The sequence below is a fragment of the Amphibalanus amphitrite genome, unplaced genomic scaffold, assembly GCF_019059575.1.
Source record: "Amphibalanus amphitrite isolate SeventyFive unplaced genomic scaffold, NRLGWU_Aamphi_draft 001005F_arrow, whole genome shotgun sequence".
Classification (NCBI taxonomy): Eukaryota; Metazoa; Arthropoda; class Thecostraca; order Balanomorpha; family Balanidae; genus Amphibalanus; species Amphibalanus amphitrite.
This window is the reverse complement of record NW_024882499.1, coordinates 247,152-267,693: the sequence shown is the minus strand read 5'-3', so window position 1 is coordinate 267,693 and position 20,542 is coordinate 247,152. Positions and strand designations below refer to the sequence as shown.

The 20,542-nt window shown below is 49.2% G+C and overlaps 2 protein-coding genes across 8 annotated transcripts in view; one reads left to right on the top strand and one right to left on the bottom strand.

The window, feature by feature from the left end:
* Nucleotides 1–1,157: 1,157 nt before the first annotated feature.
* On the bottom strand, nucleotides 1,158–16,162 carry LOC122369088. Of its 6 annotated transcripts, none has more exons than XR_006254350.1 (6): nucleotides 16,041–16,162; nucleotides 12,249–12,332; nucleotides 4,302–4,438; nucleotides 3,360–3,623; nucleotides 2,054–2,806; nucleotides 1,158–1,677 (listed from the first exon to the last, which is right to left on the bottom strand). XR_006254350.1 is itself a non-coding variant. In XM_043343496.1 (6 exons), the coding sequence occupies exons 1-6, from the start codon at nucleotides 16,056–16,058 to the stop codon at nucleotides 2,404–2,406; spliced, it is 1,062 nt and encodes a 353-aa protein (XP_043199431.1). In that variant the 5' UTR covers nucleotides 16,059–16,162; the 3' UTR covers nucleotides 2,243–2,403. The 6 variants fall into 6 exon arrangements, 4 of the variants coding, with proteins under 4 accessions (XP_043199431.1, XP_043199433.1, XP_043199434.1 ...); XM_043343496.1 differs by lacking the exon at nucleotides 1,158–1,677 and adding an exon at nucleotides 7,704–7,859 and having other exon boundaries at nucleotides 2,243–2,806; XR_006254349.1 differs by lacking the exon at nucleotides 1,158–1,677 and adding an exon at nucleotides 7,741–7,859 and having other exon boundaries at nucleotides 2,598–2,806.
* Nucleotides 16,163–16,464: 302 nt separating this feature from the next.
* The window catches only part of LOC122369084 (RNA helicase Mov10l1-like), a 21,349-nt gene continuing 17,271 nt past the window's right edge, over nucleotides 16,465–20,542 (top strand). Inside the window, exon 1 of one of the 2 annotated variants that reach the window (XM_043343489.1) lies at nucleotides 16,465–16,500. The gene's annotated coding sequence lies outside the window, so the exon portion shown is untranslated. Of the gene's footprint in view, nucleotides 16,528–20,542 lie in introns of both variants that reach the window. The other variant, XM_043343488.1, reaches the window with a different exon arrangement.

Here is a 20,542-nt window from a genome sequence, read left to right as displayed (position 1 = left end):
TTGTTTTGCGTCGGATGCTAACACCGGGCTTCGGCAAGTGACTGAGAAATAGTCTGTCGGGCGCCCCGAACTGTTTGTTGCTGGTGACCGGTGTTGCCGTCTTGCCGTGTGTGGCTTCGAGCAGTGGCCGCCAGGGGCGCTGTCGGCGCAGTGATGTGTGCGGCGTTTGTCGAGTGTGCTCCTCTGCTTTGAAGCGCTACAGTTGCGTCTGGCGGTGTGCTCCGCCGGAAAAAAATGCTTATGATACTAATGTAGAATTAATACATTGATTTTACACCAGTAAAGAGTCGATGCAAATGTAAGATACCTGCCTGCGCTTTTGGGAGGCCACGAAATAAAGCGGCAGTAGAACCTTTCACCAGGTACGATGTCACCCCTTAGGTACCCGGTGTGTCCCGTGTCTCAGTTGACCCGCGCCCTGGCACTCCGCCCCTCCCGCTGTCCCTGTGCCCCCGGGGTTGCGGTCTCCCATCGTCGGTCTGTCCTCTCCGGTGCCGCACGGGTCAGCGGGCTACAGCTCCGCACTCCCTCTTCCCAGGGATTCCTATTGACGGGTCTCGGCTGGGAGGATGCCTGCCACCCTATCCTCTTATCCCTGAAAGGCGGCTGATGGTGGTCGGATGAAGCACGGATCCGTGGGGACAGCCGGTGTGACCGAATGTTCCATCAAATTTCGTAAAGCCATTGAGCTACATTACTGACTCGTGGAGGATATTTTACACATACAAGCCTAAGCTTCATCAATATGACAACGCAACACGGAAACATGTTCCCAACTCCCATTTCTTAAGGACCACCAGTTAGGTCGGCGCGGTGAGACGTACTCTCAGGTCTGTCGGGCATCTGCGTCTTCAATGAAGCTTGGATCAGCCATACGACTACCACTTGGACCACTCGCGTCAACGGACTCGAGTCACTTACTGCTGCTCGTGGCCTGTCGCTTTGCACTGGAACATCTTGACAATAAATAACACAACACTAGATCGGCAGCATAACCTGGCAACCAGCGGGAAAAGGCACTCGTGCCAACGCAGACAACAACGTACCCAAACCCAACCAGGTGAATTGTGCTTCACTTATTCAATTCACGAGAACTAGGGCGGTTTCGTTCCTAAAAACTGTCTGAAACGCTAGAAAAAAAAAACAACTTGAAAGCACGCGGAGCTCTAGTCCTGATTTATAGAAGGCACAACTGCTTCACTGAACTTCATTTCAACCACTTACGCCCGCGGCTGACGTCCGCCTTACCAGGCGTCTCCCATGGTGGCCTGCGGCGTGAGCATGGTACCTCACTGGACACGCACCCGTGCCTCAGCGCCGGTGAGCTCTGCGGTCCGTTCGGCGAACGCGCTCCGCCCGAAGGCGGCGGCCGGGTCCAGAGGCGCGGCGCTCCCCACCAGCTCCAGTCGGCCTGGTCGCCGCCGAACGAGAGCAGTGCCCGGCCGGCGGCGCGCTCCTCCACACGGCCACCGAGCGCTCCAGGTCGGAGCAGGCCAGGCTCCAGCGGCGCACCGGGTCCCGCCCCGCCGGCGCGTCGTGGTCGCGCAGCAGCACCGGGTAGCCGCCGGGCGCCTCCGTCACCAGCAGGTCGCCCTGCTGACACAGCGGCCAGCCGGTGAGCCCGCCACCGCCGACCGAGAGTCGATCGTCAGCCCGACACCACGGTTACTGCTCCATCTGCAGCATACACAAAGGGCAAAGGTAATACTGAGAGCGTCTCCAGAAGTATCATCCCGGGGGTGTTCAGCACGCCAATGTACAGGGTAGGTGACAGAATATGACGACATATCCATCACGCAATCAACAAATATAAGTAGTCATGAGCGTGCATTCATGGCGCGAGTTTGTGTGTGCTGGAGGGAAGGGGGCACAAAGGACTCCTTTAGTACTCGTTTTACCCAGTTTACCGAGCCTTTTTTCAAGAAAGTTTCAAAAGGCTGGCTTCAGTACGGTAGCTATATCTCATCTTTACGAAATTACAAACCAGCTTTATATCGTTATGCTTACAATGATGCAGATACAGAAAATGACTATGCCAGGATTTTCCACTGACCGTTTCAAAGTCGGCGATTTGGATCCACACGGTGCTGAGACTCTGTGGCTCGGCGACTACCCGCTGTGCCGGTGTACTGGTGTTCACCGCTGCCCACTGGCCGGCCGGGACACACTCGGGTTCGGTCGCGGAGGTGCGCCCGGCGGTGCTGGTCGGCTTCCTGCCGGTCCTGGTGCCCGACCGTCCCCCGGGTGCCGCACCGAAGTTGTAGAAGGCCAACTTCCGCGCAGCCTTTGACATCTTGCTGAACTTGGTGTCAAAAGCTACGACAGCACGGTGCCAGTCTTCCACCTCATCTGAAGTTACAGCTGATTTCAGCACTCGGCGTGTGAAGGAGTCCAGCCGAGCTTTTATCTCGTCTCGCATGGTCTGGAGGTGGTCGTCCGGGCCAGACAGGCTGGCGCTCGGTTCCACGTCTCCATCCGTCTCCTCCATCTCGCCGTCGTCGCCGTCGTGGTAGGCCGTGTCGTCGCCACCGTCAGGCACCGCCGACGGCTGCTGGTCAACACTGCCCGCGGACGGCTGCTGGTCAACACTGCCGCGGACGGCTGCTGGTCAACACTCCCCGCGGACGGCTGCTGGTCGACACTCCCCGCGGGCGGCTGCTGGTTGACAATACTGTCCGCGGACGGCTGCTGGTCAACACTGCCCGCGGACGGCTGCTGGTTGACACTGCCCGCGGTCGGCTGCTGGTCAATACTGCCCGCGGTCCGCTGCTCGCCGCACTCCGAAGCCAAGAACTTCTTGTGGAGTCTGAACGAAGAAAAAATGATATGCTAGTTTGATATTTGTAAGAAAAAATGCCTCATTTTCCGGGACGTCCCAACTATTGCATTCATGTGAATCCAGCAACCACTGGCGTCACAATTACAAACTATCAAGCACCAAGTACTTAGCGCACCGAATTCGTAGAACGAGCAGTTACTCCTCCAATAGTGGTAAACATGATTTATCTTGATCATCGAAGATCGATTATTTATCATACAGCTGTTAACTTGCATTAAAACAAAATAAACATAGCGTCTACCACGCTCTATAAAACTTTGGCCACGCCAGACAGCAGTCGAGGAAAGCGAGTTTAGTGCGCATAGCAATAAAAAAATGACACAATACGTCCTATCAATTACGTGACTCAACGTCTCATTGCGTATGATCACCCCAACTCCGAGGCTCACGTCAAGACACTGTAATGGGTACCTACGTCAGAATAACTTAAATTTATTCTTTTCATATCTTCAAGAAAGGAATATCTGGCATCCAAGCAGTGACGCGATGCTGGAGCTACCATTAGATTAACATAGCTCACTTGTAGAAGTAGTTTGTATCGGGCAGGATGCCGCGGTCGGCCGCTATCAGCGGGTACCGCTCGCCGTACTCCGCCTGCAGCTGCAGCTTCAGCGTTCGGAGCGCCGTCGCCGGCGAGTGGTGGTGCCGAAACAGCTCCACGATCCGCTCCCTCGTGCGCTCGCTCACCCGACGGAACTTAAGGACCGTCGCCGTCTCCAGCGGGTGGTTGTGTTGGCCCCGAGCCTTCACTTGAAGCGCATAGCCCGCGTCAGGCTTCTTGGACCTGCCAAAAAGAGAGCAAATGCCGCCTTGCTATTGCATGGAAGCACGATTTCGAGACTCTATTTTATTTGGCACACACCAAATGGGAACAAAAATAGGGCACTACTACAAGACAAAATGACAGGAATCTATTATACCTCCCACATCATCTATGTATGAATTATTCACTAATCGCTATATCGAATTACCACTCAACGTGCTGCAGCTACTGCCAGCCTAATACGCCAAAATAAAATAAGCTCAATTTAACTTTTTGGTGGGCATATGTTATCAAATCAAGTCACGCGTTTCGGTTCAAAATACACTTATGTATTTACGGCATGCTAGTCATACACCAGTCATACCCTTTGCAGCCGGTTAAAACGTCATTAAATCACATGATCCGAGGTGATCGTGAAATAAATGACACGGCGGCAAAGCCGAATGCTGAGAAACATTGATTGCGTCAATGAATTTGCTCCTAGTGCGGCATGAAAAACTAGGGTCTCTACATTTTTCATGGGATCCTGCCAAACACTAAAATACCTTATAGCTCTAAATACCTACAGTACATAACTTGGCCTTCACCATGCTTACAAACAGCATTGTTTCACTTACCTATAGATCACCAATGTATTTTAACCAATCAAGTCCAACTCCCCAAAAAGTTATTTTAAATCAACAACTCCTGAGCACTGACCTGCTTTTGGCATTTTTCTGGAAGGTCACTTTGCGTACGCGTATATCGAGGGTGACGGGGCATCCGGTGTCACGTGGCGAAGCTTTACAAGTCTTGCCAGGCTTTTGCCGAGCATAGTGTTGGCACACGAGCCGCTTCTGCCAAAACAATGCAAACATATTACCAGTATAACGCCTTTTGGGGCGACTAACGGAGCGAGCGAGAGGGTGGGCCTTGCACGTGCGAAATTGCGAGGGGTACCTCCAACTGACTTGTGCACGGCACCCTACTAACTGGTCTCTAGCGATGTGCCAAATTTGGGCACAATCGGCCCAGCCGTTCTCGAGATCTGGAAGCGGCACCCTGCACGTGCGCACGTGCAAAATGGGTCCCAACTGACTTGTGCACGGCACCCTACTAACCGGTCCCTAACCGTGTACCAAATTTGAGCGCAATCGGTCCAGCCGTTCCCGAGATCTGGAAACGACCCCTGCACGTGCGCACGTGCAGCAGCACCCCAACTCTGGCACATGTATATGCAGTGCCTAGTGGGTGCCTACCTACATGCCAACTTTCAGCGCAATCGGCTTAGTAGTTACCGAGATATTGCAACAATTACAAAACTGACACCTCTTCGTTTTGCACGTGGCACGTGCATAAGGGGTCACCCACATGCATCGGGAATAGTCCAATACTTGGTAGAAGGAATTAAGCTACCCTAAAAAAATTACCGCGTGTAAATCGGTCAAGTGGTTGCTGAGATATAAGCCTCGCAAAAGCGTGACCACGGCCGGCCGGCCGGCCGGCCGCTCATACTCAGAAATTTCCGTTAATCTAAGGAAAGACTACGCTCGCTTCGCTCGCTCCGTAATGATGAAACAATGCACAATGCACAGAGTATGAGGAAAGATGCCAACAGCAAAATGCCGAATTTGCTATTTGACTTTCAAAGTTAAAAAAAAAAAATGCACTGTACATATAATAGCTGAACTGCTGGCAACAGGTTGTGACTATATCCTTTTTGCACCCTTTCTGATGTAAATTTATAATAAACAGAAACAACGAAGTCTGTGATTTAATTAACCCGCGCCCCGTAGGAGGGCCGAAACGCCCCCCCCCCCCCCCTGTCCTTTTCGGTCGATATCTCCTAAACGGCTGGAGATATCGCCACCAAACTTTCAGGACCCCTCCGGGCATCAATTTTACACATTGTGACCAAAAATTTTTCCAGAGGCTATGACAGGTTGGCCACAAATGACGTCAGAATGACGTCATGTTCTGTCATTTTCGACCGAAAAAAGACCTTCGCGAGAAGACCTGTCAGGCCTACAGCTTTGAAGATACAGAAAGATGATCGAAACATAAAAGGTGTAGAATTGACAGGGCTACAAAACTGCTATCTCGGTTTTTTGAAATTTTTGAGTTTTGACCCCAAAAATAAAAAAAACATTTTTTTTGGATATATTAGCCAAAAAATCCAAAAAGTTTGAGTTTCGAAAAAAACCGGAATATATGTGATAGTACCTATCGTCTTCTATCAACATACCAAATTTCAGATCGATACCTCGTTTTTGGCCAAGTTATAGCGAAAAAAACTGTTCAAAAATGATGACGTCAAAATTTCAAACTAAATTTTTGGCAATTCTAGACCTCGTAGAGCAAAACAAAGACCAACATTAGCCTCCCCGTGACGAGCTGCATCGAATGGATACCCGTTTTATGCAAAAATATCAACTTTGAAATTTGACCTAATTTGACCTGACCTTCACCAAAACGTGACCTAGGCTGGCCCCAAAGACTGCCTAACCCACATAATCGCATTTGTCATGTAAAATGGACCATAAAACATGCATCACACGACACTTTCATATTGTGACCCCCCGTGACCTGACCTCGCTGTTACCTGACCTGGTATCAGTGACCTCAGATAGCAAAGTATGTGTGTGACGAACAATGTAACATCGATGGTTTTCAATAAATTACCAATTTACCTCGATTTCACAACACATTTCTTGAAATGCCTGTGAACGGTGAAAATCTGACCTTTGACCTGACCTGTGACGTCATCGGTTTGACCTAGGTCAATGAAATTTGGTCACAAGGTAGTTCCCGGGTGGGGCTATCGAACGCCGTTTGAATTTTGAAAATCGGCCAGTAACTTTCCGAGATCTTAGGGGGGGCCGAAACGGGCCCCCCCCCCCCACGGATGGTAGGGTCCGCCGGTAGCCCTACGGGGCGCGGGTTAACCCGCGCCCCCGCCCCGCTGGGGCTCCCGCCCTGCTGGGGGGGGGGGGGGGTTGAACACCGCCTCCTTTTAACTCAGCTCCTGGGTCACATAGCGACACGCGGTAGGGGGCGTTCGAAAGAGCGTCAAAAATAGTGATGACATGGCTCCAATCTCCTTTTAGGTCAGGTCAAAGGTCAAGTGACCAGAGGTCATCAAGGCCAAATTTCGATAATTTTCAACAAGCCGGCGCATAACTCGGAAACGAATGGAGCTACAGCGCCCCAGAAAAGCATATTTGATAGCCCTATTAGCGCTCTTTTTAAATACTTTCTAAGATTTGACCTAAGGTCAACAGCTTGGCCTGCAGGTGGAAACAACTGCCAAAAAAGACGATTTTTTGCGGAAACCGTTTTCCGCAATAACTTTTCTCTTAGAACTCGCACAAGCTTACTTTTACCGGCATCGTCTTCCTCTCGTCAAGACGCGTTGAATAAAGTATGTTTTGACCTTGAAAGGTCAAGTTAAAAATCTGACCCCACCTCAAGATCCTGGCCGGAAAAGGCTGTGCTGCACGTCAGCCGATCCATATTGTCAAGCTGAACAAATTGAAAATGTTTTTTCACTCCAGCATGCCTCTATCAAACGTTATTAGCGAAAAACTGTCGCATAGGTACCCATTGTCACCTGAGATGACTAAAGCACACAAGCAGGGGTCACGGGTGTCATTTTCCGATAAGGAGTGTCATATTTAACTTGTGCCTCGGTGTTATCGAGTGTTTAGGATGATGTTTGTCCAAATACGCGCCTTTCATTTTTTTCCGTAGTCACAAAATTGATCTCACATTAGGTCACCGATATAAAAAATTGTGTTATACATTTGATGCATACTGCTGCCTTTATACATTACTGAAAGTTTCAAAGTGATCCATCCACTGCAAGCATTGGAACTGTTTCTGACCCCCTGAGGTGAGTTCACTTGACGTGACCCAGTGTCCTGACCTTGAAAGACCTCGGTCTGCAATTTTCACAGCATGTGAACATGCTTCACGAGGCTATTTTGAAATATCCACGAAAAACCATGGGGGTATTCAAACACCCCCGGTAGGGCGCGGGTTAATAGATTTCCAGCAACATTAGAGTAAAGTTATAGCAACTGTTTACTACAGTGTCAAATAATCAGACTAATGCATACATACATAACAAAGAACCCAGGGATTCATACTCCTTGCTGACCCAGTGGTCATGACAGAAAAAGATGCTTTGGTTTTTTCTTCAAACAGGCGGAGCCATTCCTTGGCACTGGCTTCAGTGGATGCACAGCGGACAGCAATCACTTTGCCAGAAAACAACTCCTGCAAAACAGTAGTAGAATGAAGTAATGAACAAACAAAACCTGTATACTGCACTGAATGAGCAGAGCCCAGAGGGGTAGAGGGTGGAAAATAAGAGTAGCACACAAGACACTCCATAAATCTGCTACTTTATCAAAATATAGATGATGCCTTCATATAATAACACTGATTATACTAATAAATGAGTACTGACTAGGTACTGATGCTTGAATCAAATCAAAATGCTTTTATTAGCGACCACCTCAGAAATATTGCAGTCTCGAGTTCCATGCTCGCTGGCTATCGTTCAGACCACAGTATGATTACCTTACACATAAATGTTCCGCAAAGGAGAAGAGGCCCGGGCTTGTGGAAGTTTAACGACTCTCTGATTGCGGATGCTTCGTATGACAAAATCGTCAAAGATCTAATAGTGAATGTAATTGCTCAGTATGCAATACCGGTCTATTCGGAAAAATACATGTCTGATACAGTTAACTTCGAATTCATTCAGTTTACAATAAATGATAATCTTTTTTATGAAACGTTACTTATGCTAATTCGCGGGGAAACTGTGAAATATTCAAAGCAAAGGGCTCGAAAATACAGAGAAAAGGAAACGAAAATCTGCAATGAAATAATGTCAATCCGAAAATCGCTAAACGATTATCCGAACCCAGAAAATCTTAAACGTTTAGAAGATAAACAAAAGGTTCTGGAAGAACTGCGTAAACCAAAAATTCAGGGCCACATTACTAGATCCAGGGTTAACTGGCATGAAGAAGGCGAAACATGCTCGAAATACTTTTTGTCACTCGAAAAGAGAAATTCAACGAGAAAAACAATTAATGCTCTTAAAACGAACGACGGTGTTATCACTGATAAAGAAATGATACTCAAATATTTTTCAGATAACTTGAGAAATAAGTACAGTAAGAACAGTAACAATGCCAATCCTAATGAATACTTACAAAACAACATAACATGTAAGCTTTCAAACGAGCAAAGTCGTGCGTTAGACGAACCAATATCCTTTAATGAACTGCAGTTAGCCCTAAAAAGTATGAAGAGTGGTAAAACACCAGGATCAAACGGCTTTACGGCCGACTTCTTCAAACATTTCTGGTCATATATTGGTTGCTTTCTGTACAGAGCTTGGTTAGAAAGATTACAAGAGAATAAAAATTTGGTTACTCATAATGAAAGCATTGTAACTCTCATTCCCAAGCCCGGCGTCGCCCCAGACTCTCCAAAAGGTTGGAGACCGATATCGCTCCTCAACGTTGACTTCAAGATAATTTCAGCTGCAATTACGAACAGATTAAAAACGGTTATTCACACAATAGTTTCGCCCACCCAAACAGCGTATATACCTGGCAGGTTCATAGGTGAAAATACTCGTTTATTGTACGATGTTATTGAACATTTAAACAGCACAAAAGATGCTGGCATCATCATGGCAGTAGATTTTGAATCGGCATTCGATACAGTAGATTGGGAGTTTTTGACTGAGGCCTTAAAAAAGTACAACTTCGGCCAATACTTCCGGAAATTAATAAGTGTTCACTATTTAAATCCAGACCTGAATTCGCGGATAGTACTAGAAGGAAGCCTCGGGTCAAAAATAGCTATGAGTAGGGGTATCCGTCAAGGTGACCCAATTTCTGGTTATTTGTTTGACTTAATAATGGAGCCCCTCGCAAATCAGTTAAAATGTTCCACGCGCTTTGAAGGAATTCGTATAGGCAGTCTTGAGGTAAGAATCTCTCAGTATGCGGATGACCTTATAGTCTGCTCAAGTCCGGATTCGAACTCATTAGAAGGTGCGTTGCATGAGCTAAATGAGTTCACGAGAGTGAGCGGTTTGAAAATAAACGTGCAAAAAACGAAATGCCTACCAGTTGGTGAGGTTGACTCAAGTGCTATAGTTAATCTCGGACTGAGCACCGTGAGCCAACTTAAGGTGCTTGGTATACTGTTCAGCAATTCAAATCAAAATATTTCATCAATTAATGTGGAAACGATTCTACCAAAGATAAGTAAAGAAATAGCCCAATGGAACAGAAGAAACCTAACATTAATTGGGAAAATAACTGTTGTAAAGTCATTGTTGGTTGCAAAACTCGTGCATGTGCTAACAGCCTTACCTAACCCCAGCGACGAGGTTCTAAGAAAAATTAACAGTATCCTTTTTCGCTTTGTTTGGAATAATGGACCAGATAAAATCAAAAGGTCGTGGCTTGTGCAAAATTACGAGTGCGGGGGACTAAAGATGATCGACGTTAGATCATTTTTGTCCAGCCTGAAGTCAACCTGGGTAAAAAGGCTCTACTGTGCCGACAGTCAGGTGACATGGGCAAACATTGCTAAACTAAAACTACCCCCAATAGAAAATCTCGTATGCTTCGGATCAACAAAGCTAAAAGAACTAGAAAAAAGGACGAGGAACAACTTTTGGAAAGACGTAGTAAGAGAATGGGCAAATTTTTCTGCCGCCTACATACCAGATGGAGACGAAATTCTTTCCGATAAGATATGGTTTTCGGACAACACTAAGTACAAAAAGACCTTTGTGAGAGATTGGGACAGAAAAGGGCTGCGGTTCATAGCGGACTTGTTTTGCAAAGAGACGGGCTTACTATACAGAAGGGAACAAATCAACTCCATGTATAATATACAAATGACGTTCTTATGCTACTCTTCTCTTATGAGGAGCATACCAGCTGACGTTAAAAACGTAAAACAACGGATAGAGGCACCAGTTCTACCTTTCAAAATTGCGTTACTTTCCGAAAAGTCAAAGATATCGAAAATAGTTTACAAAAGCCTTGTCACGGCACTCTACGCGAAACAAAGAGAGAGACCATCTAAAGTAGAACAAAAGTGGGTGAGAGATGTGGGAGACATGCACTTTGGCACCATGAGAGACATACGCCTCTCAACCAAAAATAGTTATTTGCAAATCTTCCATTTCCGAACAGTGCACCGAATAGTAGCCACGAATACATTTTTATATCGTATCGGAAAAGCGGACAGTCCATTATGCACTTTTTGTGAAATGGAAGATGAAACTCTTTTACATGTGTTGTGGAGCTGCGATGTGGTGCAGCGCTTTATTAAAGAGGTTGAAGCACACTTAACATCCACATTTAGCATTGTTTTGAATGCAAAAAAAGAAACATGGTTCTTCCCTCGTCTCCCGAGCGAAGATAGGTTGAAGATATTGATAATAACATTAGCTAAACGTGTGATATTGCGCTCAAAGTATATAAACGTCCCCCCTAGCATGTCACTATTTTTGTCACTACTGAGAGCTGAAGCATCAGTAGAGAAGAACGCTGCCGTCAGGCGGCAGACTTTAGATAAACACGAGACCAAGTGGGGCAGATTAGCTGGCATTCTTGAAGAATAAATCAGAATTTAGCAGCAAAATTTAGCGGATTTCCTGCAACATTTTCCCGAATTCAAAACTTGCATACACCTATCACCCCCTCCCCTCCTCTTCCTACCCCCCCCCCCCCCGACCTCCACCCCTTGCCCATATTATCACTTCACCCACTGATTCGGCCCCACATTATGTGTTCGTAACCGTCCCTTGGACGCTGCCGAGCCCGTGTGGCCGTCGCCGCCGCAAGCTAGCCCGCTGGGCCTGTGTCGCCGCTGCCCTCGCTGGGATGTTGTCGCCGCTGCCCTCGCTGGGGCTATGCTGCCGCCGCCCTCGCTGGTGACGTGTCGCCGCCGCCCTCGCTGGGCCCGCGCTGCCGCCCACCTGTCGGTAACCTCTATCCTTGCGCAATCTGATTTGTGTCAGCTAAGGCTTAGATGTACGCTTGTAGGCTTAGATGTACTCTTTTGGGCTTAGGTGTACGCTGGTAGACCTAGGTACATGCGCCTGTAAGGAGGGAGCAGAGCTGAATGCCGCTGAGGGCGGTTTAGCCCACGACTGCCCTCTGTGTCAGCAGGCATGGTATTTATAAGGACACAGTCACCGGTTGCGGACAAGGGGCAGTGCCGGTAGACTATCGTACGAAGATGTTATCATTCCATCTTCCATAAGTTTGTTGCTGGCAGTCTCGCGAGTCACGTGCGGGAATCTCGCGCGTGTGACGTCGTCACATACTGCGCCGCGTCAGTCCAGCGGGCGGTCCGTAAGAGGCGCCTGACGTCCGTGATGTGCGCACAAAGTGCCTGCGTCGCCCGGTGATGTGACGTCTGTTGATGATATCGAACGAAGATGGACTGGTCTCACCGTGTGTACTGATGGAACAGACGTGGTTCTGTGCGGTCGCGGAACTGATGGTGGGAATGATGTTGATCGTGTGGTGTGGCGATTATGATGGTCGTGATGGTCATGATAATAAAAATTAAAAAAAAAAAGAATCAAAATGTAAACAACAGTTTCACACTAACCTTATGGATGTTCGGGAACATTCCCATCCTTTCACATAGGATATAAGAATGGCCACCCTTGCCCTTCACTTCGTGATATTCATTCTGAAAGCAAAATATAGAGTGGTTAACTTGTGTACCTTTTGTAGAGCTATTAGTTAGAGAACTTAGCCACTCATACTCCAGCAACTTAGCATCCAAGCTCGTGGAAAAGCCAAGTTTGTAATAAGCTTGATCTTTATATGTAACCAATGCCCAGGTGAACAGTGATTAATCAAACCCTCGCCCCTATATGGAGGAGGGGGTCGAACGGACCCCCTCTCTGTTTTTCGCGAATAACTCGCCTACAAAGCGGCTGATCGCGACGAAACATTCAGTACCTCAGAGTTTTTTTTTTCAATTTTACACCTTCCCTGAAAGTTTTATGACCCTGAACCAAATCACCTATTTTTCGAGACTATGTTTGGCCGGAATCGCGATTCAACGTATGTCGGCTCGCATAAGCCGCGCACATGCAGATATTTTTTGTGGTGGTTTCAAGCGTTCGAACATGTGACATGGTGTTGGTCCCATGCATTATGGTGGGTGTCAAGGTCACCTGAAGGTCAGGTCAGGTCAGGTCACAGACCTTGACGACTTCGGTTGACTTTTTCGAGCTTTATATGTTTCTGGGCTAGTTTTGGGAGCTGATATCAAATTTAGCAACCATTTGAACATGAGCGAAGTAGTTTTGGTACTTCGTAACATGATGTTACAAAACTGTGCGTGACAGTTGGCACTTACTATGAACACTTGGCAGGACACCTACCTACTGGCTGACCTGACCTGACCCGACCTGGCCTAAATACATGGACATCATCTGTGATAAAAATAATATGAAATTTGTAACCAGCACCCCGAAAAAAAACATAGCAACCCCACTTTACAATGTTACAACAGGTCCTGATTTTCCCGAATTTCGGGTCATTGACCTGATCAGTAAGGTCAGCCAATGACCTAGGTCCTTAACCCTCGCCGGCACAGGCCATTTTGCGTTTTTCGACGGCACAAGGGGGTGGGGGGTTGGTTGGTTGGTACAACCCCCTCCCCTCGCGTTTGGCCCCTGATAGAGCTAGAGCTTCGCGAAAAAAAAAAAACGAGCGTGTTGCCCGTCACGAGAGGAAGCTGATGATACCCAATTTTAAGGTCCTAGGTCATCGGTTGACCTTCCAGGTCAGGTCAATGACCCAAAAGTCGGGAAAATCGGGACCTGTTAGAAAGTCGTAAAGTGTGGCTGCTATGAGGTTTTTCGGGTTGCTGATTACGAATATCGTGTTATTTTTTTCACAGATGATGCCTTTAAGTACTTTGACCAGGTTGGGTCAGGTCAGGTCAACCAGTAGGGGTCGTGACGGGTATTCGTAGTATGTGTCAACTGCCTCCGACAGCTTCGTAACATGTTACGAAGACACCAAAACTACTTCGTAAATGTTCAAATGGTTGCTAAATTCGAATTCAGCTCCAACAACTAGCCTAGAAACATGTAAAACTCGAAAAGTGAACCGAGGTCACCAAAGATGAATGACCTGACCTAACCTTCAGGTGAAATTGACCTTCACTCTAATGCATGGGAGCAACATCAAATCACATGTTTGAACGTTTGAAACCACGAAAAGCTTGCAAATGCGCGGCTAATGGCGACCGACACATGCCGAATCACGATTCCGGCCAGACATGGTCTCAGAAACAAGGTCACAGATCAAAGGTTATTTGAGTCAGGGTCATGAAATTTTCAGGTTAGGTGTAAACTTGATCAATGCGAGGGTGCTGAAAGTTTCGTCGCGATCGGCCGCTTTTTGCGCGAGTAATTCGCGAAAAACCTTAGGGGGGTGCAAAAACCCTGGCGTCACCGGCAATGTTTTCGTTCAGGGTTGGCCGACTCAAACCGATTCAGATCGACTCAGACCGACTCAGATAGACTCAGAACGACTCAGACTGACTCGGATCGACTCAACCGGCTCAAATCGATTCCGATCGACTCAGACAGACTCAGAACGACTCAAACCGACTCAGGCAGACTCAAACTGACTCGACCGACTCAAACCGATTCAGATCGACACAGATCGACTCAGATAGACTCAGAACGACTCAGACTGACTCAGACCGACTCATATTGATTCTGATCGACGCAGACAGACTCAGAACGACTCAAACAGACTCAGGCAGACTCAAACTGACTCGACCGACTCAAACCGATTCAAATCGACTCAGACCGACTCAGATAGACTCAGAACGACTCAAACTGACTCAGATCGACTTAACCGACTCAAATCGATTCCGATCGACTCAGACAGACTCAGAACAACTCAGACAGACTCAGGCAGACTCAAACCGACACAACCGACTCAAACCGATTTAGACCGACTCAGACAGACCCATCGGTTTGACCTGAATCATCAGACCTGAATCGGTTCGAGCGGTCGAGTCAGTTTGAGTGTGCCTGAGTCGGCTTGAGTCTGTCTGAGGCTGTCTGAGTCGTTCTGAGTTTGTCTGAGTCGATCGGAATCGATTTGAGTCGGTTGAGTGGGTCTGAGTCAGTTTCAGTCGTTCTGAGTCTATCTGAGTCGATATGAATCGGTCTGAGTCTGCCTGAGCCGGTTTCAGTCTGCCTGAGTCTGTCTGAGTCGTTCTGAGTCTGTCTGAGTCGATCGGAATCGATTTGAGTCGGTTGAGTGGGCCTGAGTCAGTTTGAGTCATTCTGTGTCTATCTGAGTCGGTCTGAGTCTGCCTGAGTCGGTTGGAGTCTGCCTGAGTCGTTCTGAGTCTGTCTGAGTCGATCGGAATCATTTTGAGTCAATCGATTTGAGTCAATTGAGTCGGTCTGAGTTAGTTTGAGTCAGTCTAAGACTGAGTAGATCTGAATCAGACTCAGTTTGAGTCGGTCAAGTCAGTTTGAGTCTGCCTGAGTCGATTTGAGTCTGCCTGAGTCCTTCTTTACGTTATCTTCTCTTACCCAGTGACGTCACAGGCACAGCATGCTTTGGCCTGGCACGGCGGCCTGATACAGGAAACTTTAGCCTCAAACGAAAAAGCTACCGGTGACGCCAGGGTTACCGATACCACCTAACCTTTCCAGAACTATCTCACTTTAATATCTGCATATGTACCTCCCATGTATAGCCTTGCTCCTATGCTACGGTAACATTGAAATTATAAATAACAGGAAATAGCCTCCACTGCCTCCACATTTTATTTCAGGCGGATGCCAGTCGGGGAAACTATGGTAAAATCTGCTATTTTTAGCAGTCTGCTATTTATAGCAGAAATCTGCTAAAAATGGGTACGCATGTGACGTCATCGTACCCAAATATAGCAGATTTGGGTACGGCCCCATACAAAAGCAGATCTGCACCCTAATTGAAGCAAATGCGCATCAAATGCCTGGCAGACTCATGATGAGAATAGTGCTGAGAGTGATCTCTGCTATTTTTGTTCAGATCCGACTATTTTCAAATTCATTATTTGAAAATAGTCGGATCTGAACAAAAATATCAGAGGACATTCTTAGCACTATTCTAATCATGAATCTGCCAGGCATTTGATGCGCATTTGCTTCAATTAGGGTGCAGATCTGCTTTTGTATGGGGCCGTACCCAAATCTGCTACATTTGGGTACGATGACGTCACATGCGTACCCATTTTTAGCAGATTTCTGCTAAAAATAGCAGACTGCTAAAAATAGCAGATTTTACCAGTTTCCCCGACTGATGCGGCATGTTGATGTACCTGTATTAATTCGGGCAGAAAAGAAGTCACAGGGCATAGTCCACTTACCTCTGAAAGCAGCAGCATAGCAGCAAAATTAAAATATTAAATATTTCCGACCGTAACGACACCCGATCCCCCTATATCAATATCAATAAAAAAAACACCTATCAACACAAATAGGGCGCTTTGGGTGGGCTTTGGTGAGAATCAAGGTGCGAATGAAATCATGTGACATTTCTGGCTGTAGACGTCATAAAAAGTATTTTCGCAGCTGTTCTATGACGCATTTGTAGTTTTATTTTTGTACAAAACATTATGAAATCCTCCCTTAAACCTCAACATTATCATTTTAACCTCACCTGAAACTACTTAATAAGCCTAAAAAAGCATTTAACCTCAAACTCTGAACATTTATATACCACGAACAAGTACTTATTACGTCAAAATAACGGTAAACAAGGCAGCTTGTAGACCACTGAATGTTGATGTTGTACACATCGGAGGGAGGGGTTACGAAAACGGCGCGGTAGGTTGTTGGGGGAAATTTTATTTGGTAAGCTGTGATTACTTAACGTTAATTATACAGTCAATTGATCTTCATAATGAAGTGCTCTTTTGAATGATGTGTAAATTTAATGGGATATGTTTAGAAAGTGCTAGAGTTCTGAATTCTGCTAGGAGGGCACCCCGCCGCAGTGGTGGCGCTGCCATTTCAATTTCATGCGATGAATAATAATTGGGTAATAATAAGCGGAATATTTCCGATTTGAATATTACTACCAGTATGATACTAATCTCATTTGTGAGAAAGCAAAATAGGAGGGAAATAGGTAGTTATCTGAAGGTCAGATTGAGTGGAAACTTACAAGCTGTGCCAAATATGCCCGGCATAGTAGTGGGATTTGACCAAAGATTTCTGGGCATGTCTGGCGTAACCATGTATGCACTGAATTAAGCGCATCGTGGTCGCTGAAAGTTCTTGGCATGCAGGGCAGGGCGGCTGTGTAATCTTCAGCGAATGACAGTCACCAAATTTTAGTTTTATTGCACTCTGGTCAATCTAGCAGCGGAATTGCCCTGCGGGTGGCTCTGCTCTGGAAAGGTTAGGGATGAGACGTCCCCCACCCCAATTGTCGAATGCCTCGACTCATGACTCATGAGTCGCCCTGAGTTTACTCAGCGGAGTGGCAAACGCCCAGGGCCAGGGGGCCTCCATGCTCAGCGTGGAAATAGGTAGGTATAATGGAGGAGCTTATTGAACATCGTCGAGCCTTGTGAAGTAATCCTGCAGTGGGTTCCTGCCTAAGTTCCTGTCCACTGCGGAGTGCGGGATCGAGGGAAATGAGAGCGCTGATGGCCTGGCAAAACAAGCGGCCTCCCTGTCCTCGGATGTCCGCTCGCTGACCCGGGCGGTTCATATGCGCGGAGTGCCAGCAGTGACCGGACAAGCGGTGCCCCGCTGCGCTTTGCTTCGTGTGCCGAGAAGAGGCACACGAAGAAGTGAAGAAGAAGTGCCAGAGCACGTGCGACTCCGGTGCCCGGCCCTCGCTGGCGCCTGCCAGCCTGTTGTTGTTGTTGTTGCTGTTGTTATTCTCCTCGGGTCGGCTCACGGCCGACCGTAGCCCAGCGGCTCTCGGTGACTGAGGTAGCCGCGGCTCAAGGCCGCCACGGCCCCGCCGTCCCGAAGCTGCGTAGGGCCCGGTCTAATGTTGCCGAATAGGCGGAGCCCCGCGCCAGCCAAGTACGGGCACCTCAGCAGCACGTGCTCTGGCGTGTCCGGGCCCTCGCGGCACACCAGGCAGCGCGCCGCTGGGCGGGCCAGGTCGCTGCACTGACGACAGCCGCGCTCGGGGCGGCGTCCGATCCTGTGCAGATAACTCTTCGAGCGGCTCCAGTGTCCCGCCCGCAGCTGGTGGTCGTTAACCGCCTCGTCCCGAGACTCCAGGAGCACCGGCATCGGCATCCGGTCTCCCATTATTATCTTGAAGAGGCCGTCTGGCCAGCTACGACGCCATGCCTTGGTGGCGGAGCGGCCGACGGCCTTCACGATAGAGCGGACGTCCGTTGGGACGGTGTCTTGCGACAGGCTGGATGCCTCTTTAGCCAGCACGTCCGCAGTCTCTCATCGCCGGGTATTCTGCAGTGCGCTGGGATCCACTGCATGAAGACTCGGCGTCCTCCGTCCGTGAGCGTCAGGAGCAGTTGCCATACGGCGGCGCCGAGTGCTGTCGCCTGGCTCCCAGGCCCCAGCCCCACTCGCCAGCGTGGCCAGCGCCGCCTGCCTGTCGGCGCAGACGATGACCGGGCTCACCGCCGGGCCGCCCTCCAGTTGCAGCAGCATCTCCAATGCCCCGCGGATCGCCACCAGTTCGGGCCGTCGGCGCGGGTTCTGCTGCATATCTTGCCTGCAGGGGCTCGGAGGCCGGAGCTCGTGTTCCTCGCCTGAGGGCCGAGGGGAGGATTATCAGCGCTCCACTCCCTCCGGACACCTCCCTCCGCCGAGCCGTCGCTCCATACCCATACGGCGTCGTCTGGGAGGGCGGCCAAGTGCTCCTCCGCTCTCGCCCGCCGGACGTCGGGTGGTGCTGTGCGGCTGATGTGGCTGCCGATGTCGAGTCTTATTTGGACCCTGGTGTCATCGATCCACGGCGAGATGGTGACGTGCAATCGTTCCTCCACAGGTACATCTCGCACGCCCGCGCTCACCAGGGCGCGCGCCCCCGTGTCGCGCCAGCCGGTGGTGGTGCGGAGCCGCCGTGGGGCCGTTGCTTCGGCCACCGCGCGCAGTGGGTCGCCGCTTCTTTGTGAGACTGCCAGGCAGCTCAGTCTGGCAGCGAGCAGGTCCCGGCGTGCTCTCACGGGGACCGAAACGGCTTCCGCGAGGAGCGGATCCCTCGGCGTGCTCACGGGCACCCGATGATAACGCGGGCTGCCGCGCGCATCTCCATCTCAAGTAGCTCCACGTGGGCGGTGGGACTCGGACGCAGCAGGGAGCTATGCAGCCGCCGCGTATTCCAAGGCATCGCGGACGTAGCCATTGGCTACTACTCGCAGCTGTGGCTCCCGCAGACCCCAGGAGCGCCCGGTCATCTTGCAGAGATGTGCAATCCCTGGCTTAGTCTTCTTCCGGACGCGCGTGAAGTGCTCACCCATGGGAAGTTGCCGATCCATGGTTACACCGAGAAGGTGAAGGTGTCTCCCAGCGTCCACTCGCGCCCCGTCTGCGTGGATGTACAAGTCACGGGCATCGACGTAGTGCGGCGACAGGGCTAAAACTTGCGTCTTGCTTCCTGCCAGCCGCATCTTCCAGTCGCGGGTCCACTTCGCCATGGCGTCCGCCGCCTGTTGAGCCCGGTCCCTGGCCTCCGCTCTCGTACCGCCGGAACACAGTGTTGGGGTGTCATCGGCGTACAGGAAGATTCGCCACTGTCACGTGGATTCACCACTTTCTCCGAGACCGACGCGCTCGCGCGGATGTCAACGGGGCACGGAGCCGGAACCGCCCATTCCGAGCTGGCCTGCCGCAGGGGTCTGTCCTCGCACCGACCAGCCTCGAACACACCCTCCGCCGATTTTTGTGGCACCAGAGAGGTGTTCACGGGCACCGCACACTGCTGCGTGCGGTGTGTGAGGTGCGTCCAGCAGGCGTGGGGGTAGGGGATGGGTAGGCGGTTCTGACGTCACGGCTGCGTGCGGTGGACGGTCCGCTGTGGCCGGTCCCGACCGGCCACAGCGATCGCTGTGTGCGGTGACGGAAGGCTGACGTAGGGACGAAGTGGGCGGAACTTCGAGGCTGTGTGCGGTCCGACCGCACACAGGGCCCGTGAACAGCCCTTAGAACTTTCGGCCCGGGCCTTGTTCCACGGCACAATGCTACAGTGACAGTGCGCTACACGTACATATTGTGGTATTGGATCAACTAATTCAGACACTCAAACATGGGAAAGCGTCCAAGGCCCCGGAACGCTCGTCGCCCTGTCTGGTTGATATAGCCTTGGACGGCAGACGTGCACAAATGCTTTAAATTAAAGTGGCTTAATTTTGGCACAAATAGGCACCCAACTTTGGGCGCAAATCATGCAAAAATTTCAGCGCAAAATCGCTTACTCAGAATTTCAGCGCATGAGGCTCTCACGGGCGTCCGGCGTAGTTTAAGGATGTTTTCCAGTCTGGTGAATGAGCTTTTCCCGCTAAGGCATTGACAGATTCTGACAAGAATCTGACGATCTTATAAACCCCATTCTTGATTTTTTGACTTTATTGGCTAAGATAGGTAATCTATAGGTGACATGTAAATGATTAATTTCTTTTCCATTTTTTACAATGACTGATGACTCCAATGACTGATGCAATAATATTGTCATGGATGTCATTGATCGTGGCATTGATGTCATGAAAATTCCTGTACATCATAAGTAAGTACAGGGTGATTTTTTTTTTAACTGTTAAAAAGTAAACGTCAATGGTGGTCCCTAAATCGAAAAATCTTGTGCAAAAAAGCAATGCACGTGATAGATAAATCTGGGACATTTTGTATGGTGTCATGATTTGTCCCTTTTAACCGAAGG